At 38.5% G+C, this 14,197-nt stretch overlaps 1 protein-coding gene across 3 annotated transcripts in view; it reads left to right on the top strand.

Annotated features, from left to right (window-relative positions):
* The window catches only part of LOC118805574 (cytoplasmic dynein 1 intermediate chain 1), an 81,832-nt gene extending 67,635 nt beyond the window's left edge, over positions 1 to 14,197 (top strand). For all 3 annotated transcript variants that reach the window (XM_036566460.1, XM_036566462.1, XM_036566461.1), the window contains 3 exons: positions 1,418 to 1,558; positions 8,447 to 8,572; positions 12,465 to 14,197. In XM_036566460.1, coding sequence (XP_036422353.1) covers positions 1,418 to 1,558; positions 8,447 to 8,572; positions 12,465 to 12,575 — 378 coding nt within the window. In that variant the 3' untranslated portion in view covers positions 12,576 to 14,197. The remainder of the gene's footprint in view (positions 1 to 1,417; positions 1,559 to 8,446; positions 8,573 to 12,464) is intronic.

Consider the following 14,197-nt stretch of genomic DNA (forward strand, 5'->3'; position numbering starts at 1 on the left):
AGTTGATAATAATTATAAATGCATAATGACATTTTGGTGTGTGTAGCAGTGTAGCTGAGCAGTGTGAGTGCATCACCTGGCTAACACTCTTTAGTAGCACAGATTTCAAAATAAAAAATTATCAAAAAATAAGCGAAAACCAGTTAATTCTAATGTTGGTTGCTGATTGTGATCATGAACCACTAATTAATGTAAAGTTTATGCAACAATTTTAATAACTCCAATCAAATTGGATGTTTGGTTGATTTTCTAAATGAAAATAAGTTAACACATCCTCTACAGCAGGGGTGTCCTATCTTATCTGCAAAGGGCCGCCGTGGCTGCAGGTTTTCACTCCAAACAAGCTGAAGCACACCTGACTCCAGTTGTTTAATCAGTTGGTCTTAGTCTTCAAACATTTCATCTGGTGACCTCCTGCTTTGTTGGAGTGAAAACCTGCAGCCACACCGGCCCTTTGTGGATAAAATTTGACACCCCTGCTCTACAGAGAACATGTAAATGTGTCATTTTTCAGTAGTGTTTAATTTCTGTTTTTTTGCTGAGTTTAACTGAACAGTAATTGTCTATTAAAGTGTGCAGAAGTGCGTTCCCTGTAGAGTGTGTTAGTGTATTTTCACTCAGCCTATATCAGCCTAACATGCAATTTGACGAGAGGTGCCCAGACATTTGCTTATGAATATATATTAAACTTAAGAACTTTTTTCTTTCCAACCCTGGAGATATGAGGTTTTCTTAAGACAGTGTTGATATTCTTGTTTAGGCTGAATACATGAGAACGCATGTTTGCATACATTTCTCTCTCAGTGCTTCATTAGTGTGGTGTGGTATAGGAGCTGAGAGACAGGGGCTGCATTCCTCTTACCCAGCTGTCTCCCTGTCTCCCCTCTACCTGTCCGGAATGCACACGGCCATCCTCAGGAATTCTCTCTCTTTTTCTGTTTCCCTCTCGCTCTTTCTCTCTCTCTCTCTCTCTCTCTCTCTCTGTCTCTCTCTCTCTCTTTCTGTTTTTCCCTCTGCTCTCTTTTCGACTCTACCCCAGACAGCTGTTACACTAAGGTTACAGTACACCTTCGGAGAGACTTTCATCTCATGTTTTTTATGACACTGTGTGAGTGTGCAGAGGTTTTAATTAGCTTGTTCCCAGACAGGCCCCAAGGCTGCAGCAGCGCCACTCAGTCTACTCTCTTTTCCTCCCTGTCTCTCTCTCGGTTTCTGTCTCTCTGTCTTTCTGTCTTTCTTTCTGTCTTGTTCTCCTGAAACCACCTTGTCTTTTTTCTTTTTTTCCCCTCAGTCTTTGATGCTTTTCTCTCTCTCTCTCTCTCTCTCTCTCTCTCTCTCTCTCTCTCTCTCTCCTGAACCACCTTATCTCTTTTTTCTTATGCTGTCTTGTTCTCTCTCTCTCTTTCTCTCTCCTCAGCACAATAAGCCGCTGTACTCCTTTGAGGACAATGCTGATTATGTGTATGATGTCATGTGGTCTCCGGTGCACCCTGCGCTTTTTGCTGCGGTGGACGGGATGGGCCGTCTGGACCTGTGGAACCTCAGCAATGATACTGAGGTGAGTCCACACATCCTGCACACACACTCCACAACCCCCCTGGCTCTCCCAGCCAAACTCTAGGCCACACTGACATCCTCCAACTACATGCACACACATGCATACACTCACCTACACACGCACACACAGACCCTAGGGCTGCATGATATGAACATTATGACTATACTGATAGATTGTGATTGCAGTATTAGGATATGACAGCAGTGTTGGGGCAGTTACATCAAAAAAGTAATCCATTACAAATTCCTAATTAATTTCTTAAACTGTAATGGGATTACTTTACTCATTACTTCATGGAACAAGTAATCTCACTAGCCGTTACTTAATTTTTCAAAAGGAACACAAAACTGTACTGGAAAGTACATGGGAAAATCCTGTAGTCCTTTCAGTACTTTTTAAAAAGTACTGTCCCAGACTTGACTCTGAAAAAGACAGTTATGCTTAGTTGAAATTATGAATAACCTGTTTGAAAACTGAGAAACTAGCCACAAGAAGCAGTCCAGAAATAGGTCTTTATGAGTAAAATGTAAAGCTCACAGAGCTGAATGAATGAAAATAGAATCAGGCCTGTGTAGGTCAGTTTGGGGTTCTCTGTTTTTCAGCATGGGGATATTTGTCCTTTAGTATTATATAAGCATGATTAGATGCTTCCACAAATTGCTTGAGTTTATGGCACTTCCCTCCTCACACTGCTCTGTCACATTTGCAAAGTCACACAGTCAGCTGTCACAGGCAGTGCATGCACGCGCAAATTATGTATCACAAGGTCACAATAAATCTATATAGAGGAATGTATGCTTTAAATGCATTTAAATGCATAATTAATATTGCTGTGTTAGAAACATGTGAATAATGCAATTAACGAAATGCTGATTGTCCGTAACTGTATTGTAATTACAAGAATTACAAGAAAGCGTGATACTACGTCATTACAGGAAAAAGTAATTGCATTACTGCAGCACGTCACTTTGTACTGTGTTACTCCAATGCCATATCCCAGTATATTAAAAATATTAAGTAATCATTTAAGGATAATTTAAATGCCTGAATTCATCCAAATACCCCCAGAAATGTACATCAGACGTGTCAGTGATTTATCACAATTGCACGCAATGATGTTTTTTAGAGTTCCTATTTGCATATTGCTGCCTTCTGCAGTATCGCTATAACAAAGGCTAGTATCATTGTAACGATTACTAAATGATATATTGTGGAGCCCTAACATACTCATACACACACAAACACATGCCTGCACACAAACACACAGAGGCATGCTACGCCAAAGCTGCATCAAAACAACAACAAGCTCCTCTCTGTGTGGGCGTTTCCCCACAGGCTGCCCTTAAATCAGCTCTCTGACAGCTCCCACCAAACTCTCCTCTAACGTTTCTCTCCACACACACACACACACACACACACACACACACACACACACACACACACACGCACACACATACACACACACACACACACACACACACACACATACACACACACGCACACACATACACACACACACACACACACACACGTTGAGCAGTTTAATCACTCCGATGTGTGGATTCCTCTCTCCCCAGTGCTCCAGAGTCATTAAGTTCCCATGGGCCACAGCCCAGCTCAGTGGTTTAATCTGGTCCTCTGGGGTCACCATGCTTCAGGACCTCCAACAACTGCTCGAAAATATATCCAGCCACTGAGAGCCATCACTGCAGTCATACGAGACAGCACTGCTCGATTCCCTGCTTAGTGTTTTTTCCTGCTCTACCACACATGACTGAAAGCATGAAGAGCTTGTTAATTACAAGATTAGTTCAGTCAGGTGTGTGAGAGCAAAGAAAGCACTAAACTGTATGTTGTTGTTACTCCAGATCAGAAATATATGTGTTTATCTATTTTTACTAATGTTGCAATAATATACAAGCTACAGTACAGTGCAAAGTCAGACACACCTTTCATTTATTTAATATCCGTTCAAAATGGACTTTAAGTACAAGCTATACCTTTTTCAGTGTCAGGTGTAAAAAACACACATATTTAACAGAACATTCCATCAGTCCTTGAGATCTGAGAATAGCATAACTTCTTTTGTTTACAAATTTACAAATTTCTTCTTTTTTGTCTGTTTACTTTTCTCAGTAAGGGCTTCTTGACAGCTAGACCTCCTTTCCGACTCATGGTGTTGAGTTGTCTTTTTACAGTGGAAGGATGGACAGAAACACCTGTGGATTTTTCAGACCTGATGCAAGAGTGGAGCTTGATTTTCTCCTCTCTCTCAAAGATTAACACTTTAAGTACTTTTTATCTGATGGTGACAGTTTTGGTGGTTTATCAGGCCTTGCATGGTTGTTAGGAGTCCAATTTTCTCTATATGTTTTAATAATTTTTTTGAACTCCAGTTTTAGAAATTCCATTTTTTTTCTAATTGTCCTTTGAGTTTCTCCTTCCTTATGCGAATGGATTATCTTACATCTAATCTCCTTAGAAACGTCGCCTTAAAAAGGAATAATTTGTCCTTAATGTCTTTTATGACTAGAAATTAAATAAATGAAGGGTGACTTTCACACAGTACTGTATATATTGACAAACATAAACACAAAATATAATATTGTCTTTTACCTATTATCCATGTGTATAATTTTGAAAAATGTCAACACAATATATCCACCAAAATATGGAATTTAAGAAATTGGTCATATGAAAACAAGTTAATACAAAACAGAATTAAACATTTTATGAATATATGCGCAGTCATGCAAGTTTAGACACCTGAATGAATGTACACTTTTCATAACCAAACAGACATTGTGATTGACAGACTGGTGCTTACAAATAAAAATAAACAGTGCAGGCCATGCTTATGTATGCAGTTATATCCAAAATTTGAAAATATTCTTTTCTTTGTAAAATGCCCCCAAAAAAGTTTTCAACAGCTATCAAAGTCTCTGCATATGTGGAATATTTTCAAGCCTGTTGGAAAAGCGTTCCAGGCAGCTCCTCATAAAACTGCTTGAGAGAATTCCAAGAGTGTGTGACTTTCACGCCAAGGGAAAAACAAGATACTTTTAAGAACCTAAAATATAAGATAATTTGTATTTTTTTATTTTTTTGTTGTCACTCTGTAAATATATTTATTTTATAGTGTGATGTTTTCACTTTAATTCTAAAATGAGTATAATAGTAAGCTAAAATAAGGAAAACCCTTTTATGAGTAAGGGTGTTTAAACTTTTGACTAGTAGTGTAAGATATTTCATTATTTCCACAGTGATTTAGACATGAGCTTAATAACAGGGACACACATTCACGTTTCACTTGGCTGAGTTCTAAACTGACTCCAGTAAGGCAAGTTTTCAAACTTGGGTTTCAAAACATTTATAAGAGCCAGAATCACGCGGCGTTCAGGGAAGACAAGCAACGAAGATCTGCTGTTCCAGCTTTACCTCACTTTTCTGAGCATGTGTGTAGCTTTAAGACTTTAAGACTAATTATTAGGTTTGCAGACGAAGATGCACTTCAGATTTTTGAAGCTTGTAGTAAAAGTTGTATAATAGCTGTGTGCGGATTTGCTTATGTTTAGGATAAGCTTTTATGTAACAGATTAACAGGGGTGGATTTACTGACTGGGGGGCTCTAGGCTAAAAGACAGGAATAGGACCCCCTGGATGCACTTTTTTAAATTAGTTGAGGCTCTGGGCTCGTGCGTGATGCAAACTGTATACACTGCAAAAAATGCTCTTGGCATAAGAAATCATCTTCATTTTAGCCATATCTAATATTTCTCATTTTTGAGATTGCTATAAGCATATTATATGATTTAAATTATTTCTAGACATTTTTCTAATTTTAGTAAGTGAAATTATACACTCTTTTTGCAGATAATTGTTTTTGTTTTAAGAAATATTGTGTGAAAGGAAGCAAAGTTATCTGCCAATAAATGGAGATCATTTGGTACAGAGTGATGCAAAAATAATAATGAGTAATAATGTTACTTTTTCCAGGCAGTAAGAAGTATCATAATTCTACATTTAGAGAGAAGTAATTAGTAACTTTTATTGTGTGATTTTTTTTGAGTACTTAGCTCAACACTGGAGCTATCATTAACACTATCATTATGTACTACTGAGCTGGTGCAGCACTCTGTTCTTATTGGAAGAAATGAAGTTAGTTTTGGCAGATGGGAGTATATCTTTTTGAATTTCACTGCTATACTTGGATCACGTTATTTGATTTTTCCTTTCAAAACTACACAGAAGTACAGGGGTTGGGCTGCATTGCAATTACTAACAATCATCTACAAAAAAAAATAATAGCAAATTAGCAAATGTCTATTTTTAAAATGTGTATTTATTTTTTGGAATAGTTTGTTTAATATCAACATATAGAGTATATCTAATTTGTATTTTCATGGGGCCCTTGGCTCATGGGGGCCCTAGGCGGCTGCCTTACTTTGCCTAGTGCAAAGAAAAAAAGATGTGTGCAGATAAACACACATATACAGTGCTGTATAAAAGACTAAGGTGCCTAAGCAAATTGATTAAAACCATTAACTTCAGAGGTAAATGTGTTTTTGATGATAAAACCACTGTAACACCATATATCATTAGAACAGATGCAAAGAAATGTAACAAGGATTTCTTATTTTGAAAAAATGTAGCTGGAATTTTGTGAGCGACTTTGAAGAACAGAGTTTAGTTTCAGATTTCTTCTCGATGTCCACAGCTATCACATGGATATGTTAAAATCCATTGCCTGATTTAACATAACGAAGTACTGACTAGCCAAACCAGGTGTAGGATGATAAACACAAATAACACTGAGCGTTCTCAAGGAGAGGTTTGAAATGGTTGAAAGAATTCACTGACGTATGTAAAATCACTACTGTATTAATGTTATTTGTATGTTTTAATATCAGCACTTTTGTAAGCAAATAAATACTTACTGTCCAGATAAACAGCCATTAAAATTGTAGTTGCCTAAAATGTGCCTAAAACATTTTCACTATACTTGTACTGTTTATCACCAAAGTGCTTCTGTTTCATGACCATCTTTAGCTGTTTTGTTTTTATGATTTTCATACTTGCAGCTCTGGTAAATATAAAAAAATCAAACACACCAAATCACATTAATTTTCAGAAATAAAAATCACACCCATATGCACGCAGGCACAGACACACACACTCAGACACACACACACCCACTGCTCTCTAACCGCCAACAATTCTTTATCGTCGGCTTATAAAGAAATTCACCCATAATGCCATTAACAGTCTGTAGAAATGCCTGGTTCTAATTTAGGCAACGAGAAACACGCAGCCAGTTTAACCTTGCAGTTGACTTTTGGAGGAAGCTGCTCGCTAATAGTGCTCAGTCTGTGGTTAGCTCCTTTCAAAGCGTGGAAGCTTTTGTATTAGCCGGAGCACACTGCCGAAGCTTCCATATTCCCTCACGACATGTGTCGAACTCGTCTCAGCTGTCACAAGTAATAGACTGCAGTCCCTCTCTCTCTCTCGCTGTCTGTCTTTCTCTCTCTGTCTGTTTCTCCTTTCGCTTTCTCTTTTGATCATCTGCCTTAATCTCCCTGTCGTTTTCCTCTCTGTAACGCTGGTTTGAAGTATATTGTTTTAATGTATGTTCTGCAGCTTTCTGTGATGATTAATGGACTCATTAAAAGTGTTGACTGTATTTTCATATGGAGCAGTGTATGCAGGAACAGAGCTGGATCATGCAGGTGCTGGGTTTGTGTGATATCTGATCCCTCTCAGTGTTCAGCTGCATAAAGAGCTGACACTTTCACCTAGTAAACATTCATTAAGGTACAGTACTGAGCAAAATTCAGAGACCACTGTTCATTTATTTAATTTCCAGTCAAAACGGCCCTTACTTACAATCATACTAAACGAAGCAGACACACTATGTACAGCACAGTGCCAAATTCAGACACCACTCCTTGATTTATTTAATCTAGGCCATTAATTACATGGAAAAGAGCAGGAAACATATATTTAACAGAAAATTACACAGAAGCCTCAGCAACTAAATATAATATTTTTCAATATTTAGTGTGTCGTCTCTTTGTCTTTATTACAGTTTCCATTCTTTTCAGGGGAATTGCTTTCAGTTTTTAAAGAACCTCACATTTCCACATTTCTTCAAAGTTCAGTCGTAGAAGTTAGTTTCATTTTCTGCTTCTCACAATCCCAAAACGTAATCCCAAACACATTCAGTGATGTTGAGGTCTGGACTCTGGGGTGGTCAGTCCATTGTTCTGAGAACATCTGCAGCTTCTATGTTTGATTTTTTGTGTATTTCCATTTCTCAGTAATGGCTTCTTGACAGCTACACATCCTTTCAGACTCATAGTGTTGAATTTATCTTCTCACAGTGGAAGGATGGACAGAAACACCTGTAGATTTGTTCAGATCTGAAGCAAAGTTTTGATGGTCTTCCAGGTCTTGCATGGTTATTCAATAATCCCATTTTCTTTATATCTTTTAATACATTTTTTGAATGTTGGTTTTGGAAACTCCTGTTTCTTACTTACTTAATCTGACTTTCCTCTTGCTTGTGCAAATAGATTTTATATCTAATCTCCCCAGAAACATCTAAGAAAATACTTAACCTAGAGGCTGTTTTGACTGGAAAGAAAACAGTGGCGTTATGCCATCACTAGTATGAATCCATCAAGTTATCATGGTGCCTGTTCGGACTTATTGCTTTAATGAACAAAATCCATTTCTCTGTGGAAGCTCTACACATATTTGGAAACCTCATACAAAGCCAGCTGTTAGAGTGCATTTAGCTAACAGGTATACAGAATAAAGTGTTAACCTGTTTTGCAGTTGCAAACTGTGTGTCTGTGAATCAGTGCTTGTGCTGTGTTGTGTGTACAGGTCCCCACAGCCAGCGTGACCATTGAGGGAGCTCCTGCGCTGAACAGGGTTCGCTGGGCCTCTGGAGGAAAAGAGGTGGCTGTAGGAGACTCAGAGGGCCGTTTGTGGATCTATGATGTTGGAGAGGTATGCTGCAGTTAGGACTCAAAAAACTGTGTTAACTCGTTCACAATAATTCAGCACCCTATTTTTTGGCTCTCATGCACACTGACACATGTAAAGTCACTAGTGCTGATCTGTTCCTTTCTTATTACCAAGCTCTAATGAGCTGCATAGTGGATAACACCACAAACCCCACATAAAAAATCTTGTAGTTTTGATTAACGCTTGTCTGGTGTTCAGGTCTGTGGGACCCATTTTCAATGTTTACCAAAAAAAAGTGATGTAATTTATTATTATTTCAACCCCAGATTCCTTGGCCTTCGCTCATTTTCTGTGAGGAACATATAAAATAACACATTTTCAATGACTTCACACTGTACACCCCCCTACACATTTATATTACACATGTTGGGGTGAACCCACGGGGAATAAAAGTGTGGAGCTGCTGTGTCCCTTCACTCTGTTCTCCTCCTACATGGCCTGCTGTGAGTGTGTGTGTGTGTGTGTGTGTGTGTGAGGGTGGACAACATGGACAAACTGCTGACTGGCTACAGCTGCTAAAGGAGAACCCTACACTGGCCAGTTGTGATATTTTAAACATCTAGTATTTTTACATAAATTGTTACGGCTGTATTTATTTAAAAAACAATAATGCGGTGGGTCCACCAGAGCACTGAGTAACAAAAACATGAACACCACACAAGGGTTATCTAGGCAGGAATGCCACTCCTATATCAATAAGAGTCCCTGAACAAGAGTTCTAATGTTCTAATGCATTCCAATGTGAAACTGTCAAAAATTTGTATTTACAATAACAAGAAAATTTTCCTGCTTTGATAATTTGCTTGTCACTTATCTGAAACAGTCTGAAGGTTGGTGGAAATGAGGCCTTGTGTCTGGTGATTTCTAGTAACTTCAGGCATGCGCTTAAAAGTAAAAAAAAAAAGGTTGATGTTTATTTGCCAAGTGTTACTGTTCAAAACACACATACAGCAAATGTGCTCGCATTCTAACATGGCTTACCACAGATCAGCTTGAGTGAAACTATTAGCTTTCAGGCTGCACGTTCCACTGTACATCTGAGGCAACAGTGGGCAGAGGAGCTGCTGGCAGTGCATTAAAGCATCTTTCTGTGCTCCATGCATGGCAGGCCCTTCCATTAAAGGCCTTGCATGTTTACTAACCTCTCGGCCTGGCCGGGCTTGTTTGGGTTTTGGTACTTCTCTTCATCCCCTATTTTAAAACAGCCTCCACATGGCCTAACCACCGGCACAGAGCAGCGAGCCGCCACGACTCCTCTGCTCGCCGCGTTCTTTTCAGAATCTGGTTTTTGCCTTGTGTGTGTGGCAAGGCTAATTTTAGCCCTGCATAGTGTGGTAATTGGAGAGTGTGCTGGTTGGGCGTGTGGTCTCTCTGGCTTGATGATAATGGTGGGTCATCAATAAAGTGAGTGAGGCTGAAGGGTTTTATGTTGGAACAGAGTGGGGGCTTATTTACCAGAAGCTTCCCATAAAGGCAGAAAAAAAGTCCACAACATGGCCCACGTTGTCAGAGGAGAGAATGTCAGGGACTCTTGTGCACTTTCAGGATACCACTTCTGACAATCAGGAAGGTCTTTATGCGCCATATTTAGGCCTGTGTGTACTAAATATTTGCTTTGAATCCCTGTCAAACATTTTCATAATATAAATGAGTAATAGTGCACATAGCTCACTTACTTTGATCTACGTTATTAAGCACACTTATAAATGACATTTTTCTGCTAATTTTAGTGTTTATAATTTCTGTTTATTAGCTGAGTTTAACATACTAGAAAAAAAATGTGCCATAACTTTTGCACAGGACTCATTTTATGTTTCATTTTTTTCAATTAAGCAAACAAACAGTAATTGTACATTACAATGTCAGAAGCATGTTCTCTGTAGAGGATGTGTACTTATTTTCACTTAGAAAATCAGTAAAACGCAATTTGATCGGGGTACCCAAACTTTTGCATGCGACTGTAAATTTAAAATCATTTTTTGACAAAAGTGAAATTTGCAGCTTTAATGAAAGCTTTCTTTTTGGTATGTAAACTAGTGTTCAAAAGTTTGGAATCAGTTTAAGATTTGGGATCACTGTCTTCAATTAAAAAGAAAATTGCAGCTTCTACTCGACAACTACTCTAGTATTTTGTAGGAAGCTGTGAAAATTAAGACATTTTAGATTTGTCCAGAATGATGAACTGTAAAGGATTTTATGATAACTGAGGAAGCTGTAAAACAGTAAGAATTTAATTAACAACGTTTACACTTTAAACATCAAAATTAACACCCAGAATGCCTTGTATATGAAACATGGTGATCAAATCTCAGGCAGATAAATTATCAATAAATAGATAATTCCAGTATATTATTTGTCATTTAATAACATTTTGATGTCCCACTGTATAAGTGTATATAAGAAGGGTAAACTGTATAAGCTATTACTAAATAAAACAATTATTAATAGTAATAGTAATAATAAAAGTGACTGAACATTTTTGAACACTAGTTTATGTTATTAGGAACATTGTTGTAATTATACCTTTAAGCATGAAATATCACACACACATTTTTTTAAAATAGTACATCATATTTGAAGTTGAACTGTAAGACTTTTGCTGAGCTTACAAAAGACCTAAAACAACTACCAAAATATTTTCTTGTTTAAAATGTATTTATCTGTTGAGACTCGCAGCACAGTTTACCCTAGACTAATGTCTTATTAATGCTCTGTAACAATTCATTGTTTTAACTGTAAAAGGCAATAAAACATTACATGTACATATAATGTAATATCATTAAGCAAGCTAAATTTAAAATTCAATTAGTCCTCTCTAGTTCTTTATCAACTTTCTTTGCCAACGCAGTGATTATCCAGTTACATTGCCCGATTGGCCAGGCCTAGTTTACACGCCACTTTCTTGAAACTCTTCAGTTTTTTGTTTTTTTTTGTTTTTTTTTTTGACAATTTTCAACAACTTTTTTCTGCGTTGCATCCACACATGGTCCAAACTTCAATTTGTAGCATATACTATTCTAAGTGTTGTTCACTTTTAACAGTCAATAAATAAATACACACGCACACATGCGCGCACACATTATCTAAGCCGCTTTTCCTCCTGGGTCATGGTGGGGTGCTGGAGCCTGTCCCAGCAGTCACTGGGCAGAAGGCAGGAAACCCTGGACAGGTCAATTAATAAATGAATGCAAAAATAAAGAAATACATGTAAATGCTGTCAGTTGACAACACTGGCTAAGAAAAAACTACAAAAGGTTTGCCAGTTGATCTAAAAGGGACAGCCCTAGACATTTTACTCATACATGCATTTTTCATGCACTCGGACACTTTAACTGCAGCTTTTTTGTACTGGGTTTATGAGCATCTATCCTGCATTACCTTGAGCACAGTGCTGTTTCTCTGCTACGCGTGCAGGGGTCACGTCCTAATGATTTTCTCTGAAGACCTCCTGCAGCGCTATAAAAGGGCTTGATTTGGTCTTTGGTTTAGACATAGCTGTCATCTCTTTCCACCTCTCTATTCCTGCTTAATTACAGCCTGCAGTCTCACACTCTCTCTCTCTCTCTCTCTCTCTCTCTCTCGCTCGGCATGGGTGGCAGGCAGCCCAGCTCCTTCTCATGTGACTTTTTGCGGGAGAACGTGACGGCACAATCTCGCAGTCTGCCTCATGATCCCGCTGTCTCCTCTCACCATAAATATTCAGCATCCAAAGGCCAAACAACAGCCCTTACTGTTCTTTTCCACACTTACAATGCATACTGTTTTTTTCCTGCAGTGTAATATCACAAGTCATTCTGATGAGTCATTTAGGTCTTCCTTACGTGGTTGGAGAGATTTGGTATGGGTGTACTGACGTTCTCTCTTCACTCCGCAGCTGGCAGCGACGCACAGCGAGGACTGGGCACGCTTCGCCCGCACGCTGGTGGAGATCCGCGCCAACCGGGCTGACGGTGAGGAGGAGGGGCCAGTGGAGCTGGCCTCATAGAGTCACAGTCTCAGAGCATCTGACCAACACTGTCCTGAAGCCACATTCAGCCCAGCTTGACTCACCTAGATACCGATCAGCATGCATATTAGAGCTTTGATTGAGCCTGAAATTTTGATGGGAACCCAAATGTAACCCCAGTCCAAACTGACCCACAGCCACACCTCCAGGTTTTGAACCTGAGTCAGATTATAGCTCAACCAATTCTCTAGTCCCAGTCTCAACACAGCCACCACCAAGAGACGGCATAAAACTCGACACTCCAACCAGAGTTCCCACGCTCCTGGAAAACCTGTAAAAGTCAGTGACTTTTAAAATCTCAGTCTCAAGGCCTGGACACAGGGGTGAATGATATGGCAGAAATCTAACATCACGATACTTTTCACAATAAGCGATATGCATCATGATATTTACTGTTTGAGGTTTGATAAGTTGGAACAGATAAAGCTACTGTAGTGCTATATTTAAAAAATGCTATCAAAAGCTATTTACACAATGAGTTTTATTCAGTGTTTCACATACTGTATTGCACTAAACACATTTTCTACCGCCATCATAATTATGAATTTTATTTCTTTTATTTAGTGTGCATGATACAAAAACCTAATTTCTTAAATATGTTTACAATGAGGGTTTCTAGTAAAGACACCTTTAAGTGTACTCATTTCCTCAGTGTAACATGCTTGATGACTTGTTGTGAAAAGTGGTAATGGAAGTCTTGAAATGGCCTCAAGGCAAAAGCCACCAAACACTATGACAGTGTTTATGTAAGTAAGATGAAAAACGAAACAGGGAGATATACTAAACCCATTAAAAGGTGGGAGACACGTTATTAGAAACTCAAATGTGAAATATGAATCTGAGAAACATGAAAAATAATGTGCCCAAACCCAAAGGTTTAGACGAATATTTGAAGCTCTAATGTGCATCTACACGGCTCTGATCATTTTGGTTTTGTTCCTCACAGACTCATTATAGAGCATAGATTAGGGTTAGCAGAAGCACCTTGCTTTATAATTATGTTGTGCAAAAGTCTACTGTAATTTGCATTGTTGTTTCAGTTGACGTGAGCAATCACAGATCACTGTTTTAGCTATTTATTTTTAGGATTCATGTCCAATTTATATCTGTTTCACTGAAAAAGGCCTAGTTTGAGCTTTGGATGATAAATGTGAGGTGAGAAAGTTCATATGCTGCTATGAGGGTTCGTAATGAAGGCCAAAGAGGGCAGGATCCTTTGCACAGGCTAATATTTGCTGTGTTTGTGCTGTGTGTGTGTGTGTGTGTGTGTGTGTGTGGGTCGGTGTATATATATTTTTGTATTTAACTCCTGCATGAAGCACAGTAATGGAGCGAGTCTTACAGGCATTATGTGATTGTGTCAGCTATAGTATTTATAACTGCTAAAGGTTTAATGTCAAAATCTTGTATGTCAGAGATGTTTTGTCGGTCAATTAAAAAGTGTATTGTGCTTATCAAATGAAAGGGTTTAATTTCACATTTAATCTATACAGCGTGCTGATGGAAAGCTCAGATCCTGTTGCTATGTATGAGAAGTGTGCCCAGTGGTTACATGCTATTTCATGCATCAACTAATAAAATGACATATGCTTCCAACCATA

This window comes from Colossoma macropomum, unplaced genomic scaffold (assembly GCF_904425465.1).
Source record: "Colossoma macropomum unplaced genomic scaffold, Colossoma_macropomum, whole genome shotgun sequence".
Lineage (NCBI taxonomy): Eukaryota > Metazoa > Chordata > Actinopteri > Characiformes > Serrasalmidae > Colossoma > Colossoma macropomum.